Source organism: Athene noctua, chromosome 7 (assembly GCF_965140245.1).
Source record: "Athene noctua chromosome 7, bAthNoc1.hap1.1, whole genome shotgun sequence".
Taxonomy (NCBI): Eukaryota; Metazoa; Chordata; class Aves; order Strigiformes; family Strigidae; genus Athene; species Athene noctua.
In genome coordinates, this window is record NC_134043.1 from 4,834,650 (window position 1) to 4,851,261 (window position 16,612).

General features: G+C 42.3%; 1 protein-coding gene across 9 annotated transcripts in view; it reads left to right on the forward strand.

Moving 5' to 3' along the window:
- GTDC1 (glycosyltransferase like domain containing 1) overlaps positions 1-12,267 on the forward strand; it is a 175,426-nt gene extending 163,159 nt beyond the window's left edge. For 7 of the 9 annotated variants that reach the window (XM_074910494.1, XM_074910493.1, XM_074910501.1 and 4 more), the window contains 3 exons: positions 3,038-3,108; positions 3,853-3,944; positions 11,112-12,267. In XM_074910494.1, the coding sequence (XP_074766595.1) occupies positions 3,038-3,108; positions 3,853-3,944; positions 11,112-11,195 (247 nt within the window). In that variant the 3' untranslated portion in view covers positions 11,196-12,267. Of the gene's footprint in view, positions 199-3,037; positions 3,109-3,852; positions 3,945-11,111 lie in introns of those variants that run through there. The other 2 variants (XR_012633941.1, XM_074910499.1) reach the window with 2 other exon arrangements.
- The last annotated feature ends 4,345 nt before the right edge of the window (positions 12,268-16,612 follow it).

Consider the following 16,612-nt stretch of genomic DNA (forward strand, 5'->3'; position numbering starts at 1 on the left):
CTTTCCTTGCACCAAAGCTGTACCTTCTTGACACCACACTTGATGTTGGATGCCTGCCCAAACACCAAACTTCTGTGATTGTTGAGTGTGAAGGAAATAAGAAATGCAACAATCAGCAAAAGACAAAGGCAGACCAGCAGTGCGATTCCAGCAGCCCAGTACATTATGGTTACATTCCATGCGAGTTAAGTCACTATGGTAAAAGCCTTGGCAGGATTTTTTTTCAATAGTTTATTCATGATGTTCATTATTATGAGCTGTAAAGACTATGAGAATTTCATTTTTTAAATGTCTTATGGAATGTATCACTTTCTTAGATCTTGTAGACATGCTGTGGAAACCATAACATAAAATATGAGTTACTTACAATAACTAATTTTAATCCCATCTGCTAAGTATGACAACATTAGCATTTCCACTTAATTAAAAACACCCTTAAAGCAGCAATGTTTTAATCACTCCATTTTATTTACTCTCCTCCAGTGTCACTTATAATTGTAACTTTTTATTTTTTAATAATGAGGGATTTTTTTTTCTCTGTGCATCACACAAAAAAGTGCTGTCGATAATTAGCAGTCTTCTGTTATTACTAGACTCAGGTGTCACAACTGTGTCTCATCCTCATTACAGTAAAAAATTTCACCTATCAGATTCATTATTGCTAGATAATGCGACTGAGAGCCTTAGCAGGCCCTCCAGAAAAGTAATTCAGCCAAGCAAAATTATCAGCTAATTATATTTAGAATCAAAAGCCCAACAACTATTTGCAGATAAATTGTATGAATTGAAGTGAATAGATCTGAATATTAAGATTCATAGATTTAGCAGATGATTTGTTAATTGGAATAAAAAGGCCATTTACTAGCCATTTTAACAATAGATCAATCGGAACTCTATTTATTATTTAACTAGTAGTGCTTAAGGACTGAAATGAGGAATAATTGTATTATTGTTATGATATGATACTTTTCTGGAAAAGGACAGAAACGCGTGGAAATTGCAAAGCTTCCCTGGCCGTCTTCGGACCAAAGCCTGTGTCTGTGTCTGATCAAACCCTCTTGGGTTTGATCTATGGGTCTTGGCATCCGAAAGGTGTAGGGTCTCTAGCAAGACTTCCCGCACTGTCGGAAGGACCCGTCAGAAAATGCATGTAAACTTTGGTGCGGAAAGGTAGAAAATGACTATGCAAATAAGATCATTTGCAAATGAAAGAATTCCAGATTTTAACTTTTATCCAGCAAACTACAGAGGCATTAAATTCTGTTTTTACTAATTCATGATCCTGATAGAGGTTTTTCATAAGGGGAAATTGCATACTCAAATGATGACTCAGATCGCATCTTGGCCTGCAGTTTTGTTTTAGGGAGCTGTTCTTTTTTTTTTTTTTTTTTTTTTTCCATGCAGACGATATGATTAAAAAGCAAATATTTTAACATAACTTAGTGATCTGAGCTATTACTGAAATGTCCACAGTTTCACTCTTTTTTTTTTTTTCTCCTAGATTAAAGAAAACTTTAAAAATCTATTTGCTTTGACATATGACACAATATTTAAGAACTGAAATCATCAATTAAATCACACATCAGAAACATTTCCCTTTGGTAAAAAATATAGTGCTAGACGATGTACACTTTGAAATTGTTGTTAATGTTTAAAATGCAATCTGAAGTGCATATGTTATTTTAAAAAAACCATAAATTACAAATTTTAAAAGTTTAGGAAAAAAAACCTAGCAATCATTGCTTAGCAAAAGCATTTGCACAGAAATGTGGATCTTTGGGGTTTGTGGATGTGCGTAGCTTTCTAGCATGAAAGCTGAATATGTTATTCTTTATTTTATTTTTTTCCTGTTTAAAACTGGGTAGATCTAAAGGAAAGAGAGTTCCTTCTGGGTGCTTGTAATAAAGTACCAAACCCGATATGCACATGAAGGTAGTGAAAGCCTTTTGGATTGTCACTGAAAATAGAAGAGGTGAACGTTGACAAGATTTCAGATTTTTTTTTTTTTTTTTTTTTTTCTGTGGACTGAGGGAAACTGAAGTTAAAAATAAAGTCCTCGTATGGTCAACATGTTGGAGGAAATTCAAAGACTCTCATAAAATAAACATATTTTAAGAAGTGTTTTGAATTTCACTGTGTAATTTCTGGCCAACAGAAATTACAGTTGTATCTTTGGAGGGACATTATGTCAGATCAATGGTCATTATGTGAAAAAAAAATAAACTGAAAACTTGATTCCTTAACCCGTTCAGCTATTAAAATGCGAAGATGAAGATGATAGCTTTTCTTTAGATTCGCTACGAGAAAACTTTGCGCCACTGTGTTGCAATTAGAAAATATTTGGGTTTGATGTTAGAGGAGATATGTAAATTGTTCCTTGAAGAAACACAAGTACAAAGCGTTGCACACTGTGGCAAAGGAATCTCAGCGGTAGTTATTAAAAAATACAACAGTTTATGTCCCCCAAAAAATAAAGGAAATTATCTGAAGCATGTGCATAAGCTAACATACCCCAGCCCGCAGCATGCTGTGAGTTGTTCCTAGACGATATTTAACTGTAACCTTTGGAGTCTTAAAGTCTAAGGAATGAATATCTGTGCTGCCAGGTAACGGTGATTGTGTGCATCTGTGTATACGTACACACAGACCCAAACATGCGCACGTATGCCCTTGTTTTTCTGCAGCATTATTAAGAAAAGCCGTCCATACTTCACCATGTTGTTACATGTGTCTGTCTGCTGATTATAAAATGTGTTAAACAGTATTTAAAAAACAAAAAAATGCAGAGCTGCGCTTTGATTTATTCAGCGAACAAAACATATGCTCGCTGTTCTGTTCTATGTAATTCATATGATCAATAAAATTTTCTTTAAAAAGAGCAACTTTGGCATTTAGAAGGATTATGCTGCTGAAGGAGAAAAAAAAAAAAAAATGTTTCACTCTTGCTATATGTAGTCAACCTCAGTGCTCTTGCACCAAAATAACTTTCTGGCTCACTAACATCTATTTTTGTGTATTTATTATTTCTAATCTTCAGGGTCGAAGCTGTATATTGTGGCTGTTATCCGCTGTGTCCCAAAGCCTTGGTGTACCCAGAGATATTCCCAGGTAGCTGCTTTGTTGCATATTCCTTTTGCTGAAACCTAACAACGTGATTCATGCGAAAGTATAAAGTTTGAGAATAAACTTGAGCAAAAGCAATTGTTTATTTGGCAAGCCAACATGTTAGTGTTAAGGAAAATTTTATGTGTTTTAATACATTAGAAGTAGTTTATATTTGCCATCTGTTCTTTTAAGATAACACAAAAGCGAGTTTTGAAATAGCATTCTTCATTGTTAGCATACACAACCCGTAATGATAGATTTTTGTTAAAAGGTCAGTGATGCTGCAATGGTTTGCAGATTTTTCTGATACACAGAAAAAAAAAGAAAAAAAAAAAAAACCAAAAAACAACAACAACAACAAAAACCAACCACCGAGGCCTGAAAATCACACCAAATTATTTAAACAATTTAATACTTAATAGTATGCAACTGCAGTACAGGATACACACTAATGTAGTACCAGCTCTTTGAAAAATCTCATCACTAAGTGTATCACATATGCATTGTGTTACATTAGAATAATGTATTTTAATCACCCAAAGGAGATGTCTAAACAGCACAACTACACAGTCTTATTTAGCATTAAACATCCTTGTGAGCTGAGGTAACCTTATAAAATCATGCTTAAATAATGTAAAACACGAGGCGGCACAGAGCAATATGCATTTTTAATTAGTAAAGTGACTAATATCGAGTGTGTGCTTTGAGGTTTTTGTTTCATTAAAAATGTATCTGTTTTTCCTGCAGCTGAATATCTGTATTCTACACCTGAACAGCTTTTTAAAAGGCTTCAGAATTTCTGCAAGAGACCAGATATTGTAAGGAAACATCTCTATAAGGTAGTTGTTCAGAATAGTTTTACATGATATAATGCCATATTGAAGTACAAAGGAAAAAAACCCTTAAAAAAACAACATTTAATTAACATACTAATGTTTAAAGGAAACATGCTAGGGAGGGATATTAGTCGTTACACTAACAAGGATTAATTAAACTAGATGCCAGTTGTATTAACCTAGGTCTTATGAAATACGTGCACTTAATGCACGCTACATGCTTTTTTTTTAATTTATTGTTTTCTAAAATGACTGTCCTTTACATTTGGACCCAAGAGGCTTATAAAAATGAACCTGGATTAATGCAACTCATTAGTTTAAAAGGAAAATAAAAGAAAGATCCTACAATTATACTAATGAGGATAAGCCTACCTTCCTATCCTAATTTAATCTTCAGTCCTCAAAAAATGCAGGTGACTGGCATCAGGTAAGATTTCTCTGCCTTTCGGAATGATTTGAATTATTTTCGGATTACGATTATTTTCTCTCTTTGCTTTTTAAGGTATGTTGAACATAAAAAAAGTTTCTCAGAAGCATAATTTACTGGTATTTTTCACGTCCTATTCTTGGCAGTTATTTTTGTAGAGAAAGTACAATTTCAGTGGCTGACCTTCCATTCATGTTTTGATCAAGTATTCAATGCTAGACTGACTTTCACATTTTTAAGAGGTGTATTTATATTGCTAGGAGTCACACTTTTTTTTTTTTTTTTTTTAATTACACGATTGTAGATGAAACACTGGATTTTATATTACTCCAGTGAAGAGGTATTACTACATGACGCTGCTTTTAGAAAAATAACTGCTATTTTCTGCACGCTGATGTGTAAACTTAAAGAGTTTTATGACTTTTACAGTCTTGGCTATGCCGTGGGCATGTTGGCTACACATTACCCCTACACGACAAAGGTGTTTCAGGTTGTAAAAAAACCCTGAATTCAGCTGAAAGTCCTTAAAGGTTTGGGAGTGCATAGAAATACTCCTCGTGTCACCCGTGCAATACAAATGTGGTCTTTTTAGTGTTGCCTGGCTGTCGCCGTCCGGGCACACTGTTAATGAGCAAGTCGAGTAATCTCCTTCTTAATTTGGAGGCTCACGCTGCCTGCAGAACTAACCTCATCTCTCCACCTTCCTCCCTCTGGGGAGCAGAAAGTGTTGGGTCTTGCTGTGTGTCGTCTGCCTCTCTACCCCTTCCCGCACACATGTAGCAGGAGGAGCGAGGGTTTAGCCCATGCCTGACTTTTTTTTCTGACCTAAAAATAGACATTTACATAATGATACATCAAAGATGATGTTGTTCCTGCAGGAAACAGTTAAACTTCAAGAAAAAAAAGGAGAGAACCAAAAATGCAATTTAACACCCAATTTCAAGCTCATTATCTTTCATTGTCTATTAACTTGGCAATGGTTCAGAAGGTAGCTCATAATAGTTTAAAATGCTGACTGAACACTTCCAGTGTTCAGCATTACTTCTTGAGTCAATAGTATCGTATAGTTATACATGGTGGCTTCAAAGGGAAAAGAGTCCTTAAACGTTTACCTTGACATTTCCCAATGCTTCAAGTTCAGCTAATAGTTGGGTTCACGTGGATCTTCTGTCTGCGTGTGGACCCCCAGCTCCTAAGCAGAGCCAAGGTGCACTAAAAATGGAAATAACGGCAGAGCAAAGACTGATATAAAATAGTATGGGTTTAAAATGTGTGCACGAGCCCCATAAGCAAAACGCTAATTCGCTTGAAGGAATTTTCTTTTTCTAAAAAAAAAAACCCTTGGAGTCATTTGCAAACAGAAGCTGAAGGTGTTTATCCTACCCCTTGTACAGGGGCTTGTGCACTAGGAACAGCCCGTTCGGACCTTCTGAGTGTTTGAAGTGAACGTCTGCAACAGGTAGCAGCTGAGCTGGATGGGGGATCGTTTTAAAATGAGTAAAGCAGAGCCTAATCCAGAACCTGTGAGCACCAGAGAAAAGATCCCTGTTGTCTTTAATAGGCTTTGGATCAGCTGGGAGAATACTGTTAGAGTTGTCTTTTTGTACCTACACCCACGTATGCCAAGTCTTCCTTTCGCAAGGAAACTATCCACAAAACCTCCTAGAAAAACACTAACTTAGCTAAGTGCTGTTAATGTCATTATAGCTGGAACGATGCTGCTTTTTAGGGAGCTGAAAAGAGTGAAATCATGAAGGGTACGCAGCACTTTCACTGTATTTTCTTTTTTTGTTTTCAGATCAGTATAATATTATAAATACGACAGTGGAATAGAAAAGGGACCCCAGCACAGTAGTGCATACTAACTAGCTACTTTTCTTTCAGAAACCTTCCTGACATGCTCCCCGCCTGAAGTTCATAAAGTAGCTGTGAAGTCTTGAAAGTAAAAATGCTTTAAAAGCCAATAGTACTTTACTGGTTGAGGATTCAGCTGCATACATCAGGAAGTAATCATCATCAGAAGTACCTTGGGTTATCCTTTTTACATATTGTTGGGGTTTTATTACTAAGGATATCCATAATAATTAAGACAGCGGTCTAATTAAACAGGCAATTTATTCCTTCAGTTGTCCTCAGTGCTTGCGCTGACAAAGTTGGGGGCAAAAGGGAGATAAATGACACCAGGACAGTCAAGTTAGGGAGACGGACCCCGTGAATACCCCCGTGAAAATGCACAGACCAAGACATTAAATTGCAATAGCTTAACTTGATGGAGCAGATTCACCCTGACAGACTTTTGAAGTTGTCCATAATGCCAGCACCTACGAAAACCTTTCCCAATTGATGTATTACTCACCCTGCATGTTCTCACAGCACCCAGGGCTGGCTCATTTGCATTTCGACATTGCTTTCTACCAGTTATTAGCGGAAGATTGAGATGAGTGGAAAGCAAACTTCATTTGTTATCAATTATTTGTTCTGTTCCAGTTTTATAGAACTAAATGTAGCTCTCTGGTTCTAGGGGTTTGTGATTGCCAAAGTAAGCGCCAGAATGAAGCAAGCAACAGCAACAGGGCATCAGTTTCCCTCGGAGTACACCATAGGACCTGTCAGTGTTTGCAAGCTCCCTATCTAGTAGATTCTAAAATTGAAAAAAAAAAAAAAAAAATATATATATATATATATATATAGGGCAAAGCATTTGTTTCTGCATTATTTTTTTGAAGTTTACCTTTCAGTTCCCTCACTTCAGTTTCTTAATTTAAAACAGCATGTATAAAGAGTATACAGTGGAAAGGGACAAGAAGAGTTGCCAAAAGCCAGGCATGGAAGGAGCTGACAACTTTAAATAATCTCTCCCAGCTCTCCCAGCCCTCCCAGCTGAATGAGTGCTGGTTGACATGCTGTCAGCTTCAGTTCCTACAGAAAAATCCTACTCTCACTCATGCTTGTTTAACGGAGAAAAGAATTTGGCCCACTTTCTGACATTCATCTTCTCATTTCCATCACACTACAGAAGCTCACCTGCCTATGAAAAGACACATGGCGTGATTTTTTTTTTTTCTTTCTTACACCACTGTAGAAGGAAGTCTGCTGAATTCAAAGGGATTAAACTGCTGTAAAATCAAATTAAGATCCCAGTTAGACCGTAGACATCTGAATTGTTTCCAGTCTCAGGATTTGGCTGTATAGGGCAGTTCTAACAAAACTTTCTTTTTTTCTTTTTTTCCTTCCCTTTTTGCTCTGGTTTGTGATAGAGCAGTATCTTTGGTATTTCAGGAAAACACGTAGAAGGGAAAAACCGCTCCTGATCCAGCTTTAATATTTAGGCACAGCTAGGAAAGCAGCAGGAGGCATTCTCAGCCTAAGGATATGGGGCACTGGACACATGAAGATGTGGGGGAGCCTCATGCCAGATGTCCCATCAGCCACTCAGCCCTGTTGCAAGGAGCAGTAGTTGTTCATAGTTCTTGTACAGGCTGTGTAAGAGCCAGGGACAATGCCTCTTGCCCTTATCCATACCCACTCCCCAGCAAAACTCCACGACAAATTTGTTTTTCCATAAGGATGCTGCCACTCTGGATCAGCATGCCATGTGTTGAATACTGTGGTTTTGATAGTGGTGAGCATCCGAGATTTGGGAGAAGGCTGCCAAAGGAAACTCCTGTTCTTGTCTTTCATGTCCTTGAGAAATACGAAAGAGGTTCATCATATATTTACTGATGAAGTTAAAAGCATTTCCTCCAGCTGGCTAAGGGTTCCCCCCTCCTTCGATTTCATTGAGTGACTTCTTGTTCTGGAGTTGGTCACTTGGAAGCAGAAGCTCCCCCTTCATCTTTCCTACACCATTTATTATTTTATAAACATTTGTCAAACCCTTACGGTGTCCCAGTCTTCTCAGCCTCTCTTTGTGAATGTTAATTCTGTGTTTATATTCTTACTGCCCATCACTCGAACCGTTCTGATGCTTGAGAGCTGTTTTTGTGCTGGTGTTATCATTAGTTGATGGAGTATTCCAAGCCATGCCATGAGTTTATGGGATGTGTTGTACTCTGATCATTTTCAACCTGTTCCCTTATGGAGCCAAACATACTGTTTACTTTTTAACGGTGAAAGTATATTGAGCAGATGTTTGTTTACACTGTTCTCCAGATCTTTTGTCCTGAGCTGATAAAGTTAATTTAGAGCTCTATAGGATGTGCAAATAATACAAAGATTTCCAGCAGAGCATGTTTGCAGAGAAAAAAAGAAGGCATTGTATTGAATTTCTGCTTCTGCCTGGTTAGCAGTAGGTGCAGGTCAGAAGGAGGTTGGAAGCACAAGTGGGAAACTTGTATTTGCCTCTTGAGATGCTCAGTTTCCAGGGAGCATAATTTTAAGATGGTTTCAGAGATGGTCTAGATCTGCTTCTTAGAGGGAAGGTTACAGCAGCCTGGGAACTCTGGAGTGCAGCATACTGTGTCCGTGCTCTCCCGTCTCTGTGTCAGTTAAGCACGGGATCCTAAGTAAAATATATATGACATAAGGATTTCTTACGTGAAAGAAAACTTTGGTTACTCATTTAGAACATAGAATCATAGAGGAATTTAGGAGGGGACCTCTGGAGGTCATCTGGTTAGCCTCTGCTCAGAGCAGGACCAGCTTCAAAATAGAGTTGGGTTTAAGTTGCTGAGGGTCGCATCCAGGTTCGGTTGAAGTCCCGAACATTTTTCATTCCCATACGTACGGCTAATATAGGTGAAATCCAGCTAGTTTAGGAGGTTTGCACAGGTGGGAAGATCTGCTGGACTGTGGGGACACAATTTAAGCATTTTGGGTCAACTTTAGGTCTTCAAGCAGCATGTGGGACTGGAAGAGGCTGCGGTAGAGTGAGGTGTGCTAGCTATTGTGGATCCTCACTGTGAAAGAAGTGAGCTAGCAGGTAGGCTGTTGAAGTTGCCTGCTAGGTCATTCCGGGATCCAACCATGCATATATAGACATAATATATGTCTGTGCAGACGTATATATAAGTATGCATATATATATATGTATGTATGTATGCGTCCTGCACCTGAACTCCTCCCAGGGCTTACCTTGCTCTCTGCCCTCTGAGGTGCGTATCTAGGAGATCTCAGCTCTCGGAAAATATTGGTTTATAGCTCGTAGCAGTTGGCTGCACTTGTAGAGCAGGAAGAAAGCGTTCATTAAGCAAGCAGTTGTGTGTGCTTCTTTCAGCATAAACACCAGGACTTTGAACTTCTTATTATAACAGTATTAGATCGCTTCCACTTTAGTTTTAGAAATTAAATGAAAGCTGTCAGATGAACCGCAGCTGCTGCAAAATGGTAGCTGGAGAACTGGGTCAAAGGAAGTGTGATGGACTTGGAAAGAAAAGTTGCCAAAATAATGAAAACTTTTCAAATTGCCTTGAGAAAGACAGCCTGAAACTGTCTTCCTGCTGTTGCAGTTGTTCATTCCGTTCTGAACCACCCTATCAAAGGTACCCACCAGGGTATCTTGCATAGATTCACATCCAACATTTGATGGGTTTTTTTTGTTTAAAGACAGAAAGAATGAATTGAGTGTCAAAAGGCTGATATATGAAACTTTAGAACAGGCCAGTTTAGGAAAATACTCCACTGAGAAGTATTATATAGCTCTGTCTCAGGCCTGACAGTGCAACCAGTCCATGTAAACCAACGCTGTCTTGGTGGTGGTTTCCAAAGGTGCTTGGAGTTTGAAAGTGGAGCTCCAAAAGACATTGCTACAAGCTGCTTTCCACCTTGATTCTTCCCCAATACTCACAGAGCAAAGGAGCTGGGACACAGAGTAAAGCGGACCCGATACAAATTGGCTCTGTAAATCACTCTGCTGTCTTTGCCTGCCAAATCCCAGCTTTTTTGCTGAATAATAGTCCCTACTTCTTAATTTTTTAAGAAGTGCATTAAATGTATGCCAAACAAGTACTGGCTGCTTGAACTCCAACTGTCCTGAAACAGCAGGTTTGAATGGATGGATGGGTGAACAGTCCTTGTTAACTCTGAAGTCTACTGATGGCAGAGTAGATATTAATTGCTTCAGTTCTGATCTTAGGACACAAGAAACAAATAAGTTGATTATTTCTTAAAAGATATTGTACTGCTACTATATCTTGTTATGCTGCCTGTTCTTCATGGGGAGATCTTGCTTTGTGTGGAAACTTTGCTTCTTTTGATCTCTGCATATCTAGGAACTGTTGACTGAATCACGATGCTGTTAAAAAATGAATGCTCAGACCTTTGCAGAGTTATCACTCCCAAAAAAAAGGACTTGAATTTATTCTCTCCAAGGTTACTCCAAAATAAAGCCCAGAAGCCAGACCAACGATGGTCAAGCAGGAGAATTAGGCCCTTGCTCCTGCTGGTTTGTGGTTCTGCCATGTCTGAGGGTGTGAGGGGCAGGTCGGTCCCCGCGGGTGTTCAGTCTTTGGCGTGTCCACCAAGACCACCAGTAATGCAGGCAGACGTTTGATGATGCTCATCCAGGAGCAAATAACCTGGGGCTGCCGACCAGCTTACCTGTCTTTCAAAAAAAAAACCCCCAAAAATTCCAAATAATGCTGCGTAAGCATTTCCTGACCAACTCGCTTCCACCCCTCCTGAAATCCCGGGTGTTGCAGAGCGTTTCGGCAGAGAGCCACGCTCCTTCCCGCGCGAGAGACGTCCCTTTTGTGTCCCAGCATCTAACGCGGCTTCGTGTGCTTTTCTCTTCTGCTTCCTCGTAGGGCGAGACGGCTGGGTTTTCTTGGGCAGCGCTCGGCGGTAAATTCAGGTCTCTGCTCGCAGCAGAACCGAGGGAAGATTTGTGACAGATGGGGCTAAGTCACAAACTTGCAGCCTCAGGCAGAATTGTGGAAGTTTCCAGAGTGTGCCCATATTTACCTGATCAGAGAGAAAAGAAAATCTGCAGAGGAAGCCGAGCCTGGCTGCTTGTCATAGCTGACACAGAGCCATCTGCCACAAACCTGTGGCGGCTTCAGATCTCCAATCCCTGCCACCACCCCAGCTCAAATTAAATACAGATTCTTAGAGACGTTATGATGGTTACACATGTCCTCGGCATCACATGCAGGAGACTGTTCAAAAAAAATATGTGGCCTGTTGTGTAACCGCACTCATGTATCCCATATGTGGTGCCACATTGAATTTCCGGTTGAATCTGTTTTTATCCTTTGTACTGGATGACATGGTGCCTGAATTCTTTCTTTTCGCCGACACGATGGCAGCCAAGCTGCAGCTTCAAACGCTCACACTTGGCTGAGTTTCTACCTAGGTTGCCAGGTTATCATTGGAGCCTTATTGTGTCCTCAAAGGGCCACAGGGCCTGAAAGGAGGATCCGAATGCTGCCGGACTAATTGGGCAGCCATCTCCGGGTTGTTTGGAGGCAAAGGGCTGCTTTAGCACTTTTTTTTTTTTTTTTTTTTTTTTGCAAATTAATGACTCTCTGGCACAGGGGTTTTTAAGTGAAGGTATTAATAAGGGGTCTGGCAGGTAATCCCATGATTCGTGGAGTTACATTTGCATTTAATTAATCTTAAAGAAAGCTGAAAGATAAACAGCTGTAATTCAAACTAGCATGGGAAATATGCTACATGGTGCCATCTATCCGATAAAATGAAAGCCGAGACACTTGTTTTATTTCTCTCAAGGATGGAGAACAAACAGATAACAGTCAAAATACTTCCAATAAAAACCAGTAGTTTAAATGTAACGGCAGTTCATCAAGAATCTTTGCATCCAGTTACAGTCTTTTAAAGATAAATCACTTATGATTCCAGCAGTCAAGCTGCTATATTTGTTGATGTAAAATGTTTTGAAGATGTAGATTGTACAATAAATTTTTAATAAAGTGCCCACTGCAATTTTTAATTAGCATATCTCATTCATGTATAAGTGTGTACATCTATCTGTATGTTTATCACTATGCATATCCTTGTGTCAGAGTCAATGAATGCAATTGTGTCTTTATCTGATGAAGTAGAATCTGTTTTGCAAGTGATAATAAAACGTTATGACAATTCCAAGATTTTCAACCCTGCTCTGGGAAGAAGGAAGAGGAGGACTCTTGGTAAGGCGTTACGACGTGAAGCCTGGTAAGACCTCTCTTTGTGGACGGCTATGGTTTGAGCTTCCCTTGTGTCAGGCAGGGTAGCTCCGAGCTCCATCCACAGCAGGTGAAAGGCACGGGCAGGTTCCCCTCCACACGCATGCCTTTGTGCCTTTTGACGCCATCAAGATGCTAAACCATCCTTTTTCAGTGCAAGAGAAAGCGCGTGGTACCACTCTGAAATTCCTCCATTAAGCAAGCAAAAAACCCAAGGGAGATCCAATGGTAAGCGTCTTGATATTTTCCTAGCTCTGCAAAGTTGTCATTTTGCAGTAATCATCTGTCTTGTGTGCTGGTTTCTCCTCATTTTTGCTCAACCAAAGGCCAGTTTGGGTCTAGGTGTTCCAACGTGGTTGCGTAGAGCGTTCTTCTCAAGGGGGCATGTGTAGGTGTGGTGACCATACTGGGTAGAGCCCAGTAACGGGCCTGCCTTGCACTTCTTAACGCAGTGTATCGGCGATGTTCACTAATGTTATCACACCTCGTACCAGTAAGAGCAAATTAGAAATTTGGTTTTGTCATTACTGACGGGGAAACTGAGGCATGGTCCAATGAAAGCGAACGGGTTCAACTTTCACAGTGAGTCATTCTCCGCTCTAACGTCGCGCTAGGGCTTGCGGTGAGCACGGTGGGGACACCAAAGCGCTCTGGTTTTGAGTTGAAGGTCCCTGCTGTCCTCGGCACACACTCTGATCCGGCCCATGACCGAAGGAGGTCTCGCCCAGCTCCTTGGCAAGGTGGTGCTCTGCCTTGGTTTACTTACTGATGAGTGATACTTGAACCGTACCCGGCTCAGCCTGGTAAGCGAGGCTTCATCTCGTCGGAAAATTTTTCCCTCCGCGTTACGAACCCTTGCAAGGAACGTTTTATAATAGCAACGCTGTGAGAACTTTAATTGCAGGGTAATAAATAGCAGTGCTGCATTATCTTCTGATATTTCTTAGTGAAGATACAGAGCTGCTCAAGAGCAAGGGTGGAAATGTCCTTACTGCGTCTCCTAGCACCTTCAGGTCGGCCTCATGTCAGGGGCCACCCTGGCCTGTTTTGGGGTCCTCAGTCAAGAGGGCGAGGTAGAACTTCCAGGTAGTCGGAGGTGATACTTCCCCCCGAGGTAATCTTTCCCCCCCCCCAGCAGCCTGCTGTAGCCTGAAACAACCTGAGGAGTTTTGCCTCGCAGTTTCTGAAGATCAGACGAGACAGCCGCTCCGCGCTGCTTCATTTAGAGCCTTCACTTCAAAAGGTCAGAGAGACAAATTGGGATCTCGGTCCCATTGTTCCTACACACATGAGTAAGCGGTGAATGCAGAGACCTAATCTTACGAGTAAAATGACAGAATTAGCCCTTGTCTTACTTTCATATTTATTGATGTTTCACCTGCGTTGACACAGCATCTGCCAGCGCTTTGATACAAGTTTTGGTAAGGAGTTAAAGCCGGGTGGGTTTTCCCGGCTCCTGCCAGACTCACCAGGCAACGCTCCGACCAGACAGCTCCTTGCCTTCCGCATCAATAACAGGCCAGCACCTAATCCTACAATCCTTTTGTCTTAGTATTTGAGATCACAGGAAACACAGGTTTATTCCACATGAGAATTGTCTTTTCCCATATAATAGAAAAGAAAATCCTAAAATAACTAGGGAATTTTGTAGCAAACCATTGCCAGCACTCCCAGCCCCGCTCCGGTCGTGCTGCAGGCACCGCGAGGAGCCGGGGTCCAAACGCCTTCCTTCCATCCGGGTTTGCAGCATCGGGACCTCTGACTTAGCTCAAAGCTGTTCTGAATTAGAGGCTAGATTTTTCTAATTGCCTTTTTAAAGACTGAGCCAGCAGTTCATTAGAAATCGTGGAGCAAATTCTGCTTCTCTATTACACCAATATAAATCTTGAATGAATTTATATCAGGATAACTGGGAGGGTAGAATGTACCTCCCATATTGTTCCTCAGATTATTAAAAGTTAAAGGGCCTTGAAAATTAAATTCACCTTTCCCCATTGAAGCTGTTTACTCTTTTGTTTTTCATTCCAGTACGGACAGTTGAAATGAATTAGCCGGTCTCATTTCTGTTCATAGTCACTTTTAAGTTTGGTTCTCATGTACTAGCCCAAGACTAGTTTGTGTGGAAAAGACTGGAGGGCATTTTCTTTCAAACAAATTGTTTTCATGGGAATAATTTCCTAGAGAATTATATTAAAACCTTTCCATGAATCCTTGATTTTGCAAAAAATATTTTCCTCATATACATATATATATATATATATATATATATCCTTGATTTGGGGGACTTTGCAATTCTTTATTTGCGAATATAAATGAGCACCTTAATGAAAGTCTTTGAGAATTTTACCCTCTAATAGGCTAACCTTACTTAACTGAAATACTTCTTAAACGGTTCAGTCTGGTAAGCGAGGCTTTGTCTTGCAGGAAAATTTTGCCTCTGAGTTATGAACCCTTGCAAATAAGGTTTTATAATAGAAACACTGTCAGAACTTTAATTATAGGGTAATAAATAGCAATCCTGCATTATCTTCTGGTATTTCTTTACATTCTTAGCGAATATACACAGCTGTTGCTGGAAACTGATAATCAGGTGCTATATAACTGTGGTACAACTTTGCACCCACCCTCCGTGGAAGCAGCGGCGGCGGCAGAAGCGAGCGTTTAGCGGGGAGGAGGCAGCGGGATGCGGGAGCGCAGGGATGCGGGATGCGGGAGCGCAGGGATGCGGGGGCCAGGGAGGCGGCCGCGGCAGCGCAGGGATGCAGGAGCCCAGCGATGCGGCCGCAGGAGTGCAGGGATGCCGGAGCACAGGGATGTGGGGGTGCAGGGAAGCGGGATGGAGGAGCCCAGGGATGCAGGATGGGGGAGCGCAGGGATGCGGGATCCCAGGGATGTGGGAGTACAGGGATGCGGGAGCCCAGGGAAAGCAGGAACGGGAGCGCCAGAATGTGGGAGCACAGGGATGAGCCGCGCAGGAATGCGGGAGCTGGAACGCAGGGAAGCGGCAAACGGGAGCGCGAGGATGGGCCGCGCAGGGATGGGGGAGCGCAGGGATGGGGGAGCGCAGGAATGGGGGAGCTCAAGGATGGGGGAGCGCAGGGATGGGGGAGCACAGGAATAGGGGAGCTCAAGGATGGGGGAGCTCAAGGATGGGGGAGCGCAGGGATGGGGGAGCACAGGAATAGGGGAGCTCAAGGATGGGGGAGCTCAAGGATGGGGGAGCGCAGGGATGGGGGAGCGCAGGAATGGGGGAGCTCAAGGATGGGGGAGCGCAGGGATGCGGGAGCGCAGGGATGAGGGAGCACAGGGATGCGGGGAGCGGGGTCGGCTGCCCGAGGGGTGCTGAGCCCGGCTCGGGGAAATGCTCGAAGCGCATCTGCCACGCTGGGGGGGGGACACACACACGCACACGGACATCCCACCCGGGGACAAGGCTTTTCCCATCCCGGAGGTGGGGGCAGAGAAGGGATCAGGGTTAAGCGAGGCCAACGGCAGCCAAAGCAAAAATAATCCCAGCGATGATGATGCTGACGGCGAGGAGGAGCGCCGGGACGGGGGCGAGCGCGGCGGGGCGGCCCCGCGGTGCCTCCGCGCTTCTCCGCGCAGCCCGGCGCAGCGTTGCGGGCGGGAGCGGAGCCCGGCTCCCCCCGCGGCCCTCCGCCTCGCTCCGCGGGTGGCGGTGCTCCGCGAAGCGGCAGCCTGCTGCCCCCAGCTGCCGTCTTGGGGGGGGGGGGGGGGGGGCTGCCGGCCACTTTTTATTGATAATAAAAATGTTATTTTGAAAGTAAGGTTGTTTGGTAACATTTATAGTTGCAGACAGCAAAGAGAAAGGCACTACCACCACCCCCACCCCCCCGCGGTGGCCTTTCCGCGGGTGCGGAGTGGCGGCCCCAGCTCTGCCGGCTCCAGCTCTCCTACGGTTTGGGTGTCCGCGCTCAAAAAAAAAAAAAAAAAAAAAAAAAACAAACCAAAGCAAACCACAAAACCAAACCAACAACAACAAAAAGAAAACAACACCCAAACAAGCAAAAAATACCCCCAAACCCCGAAAGAAAAGGCAGCCAAGGAGTGCGGCGCTGAGGAGGAATGGGAGGGATGCATGAGAGGGGCTTAACCCTTAG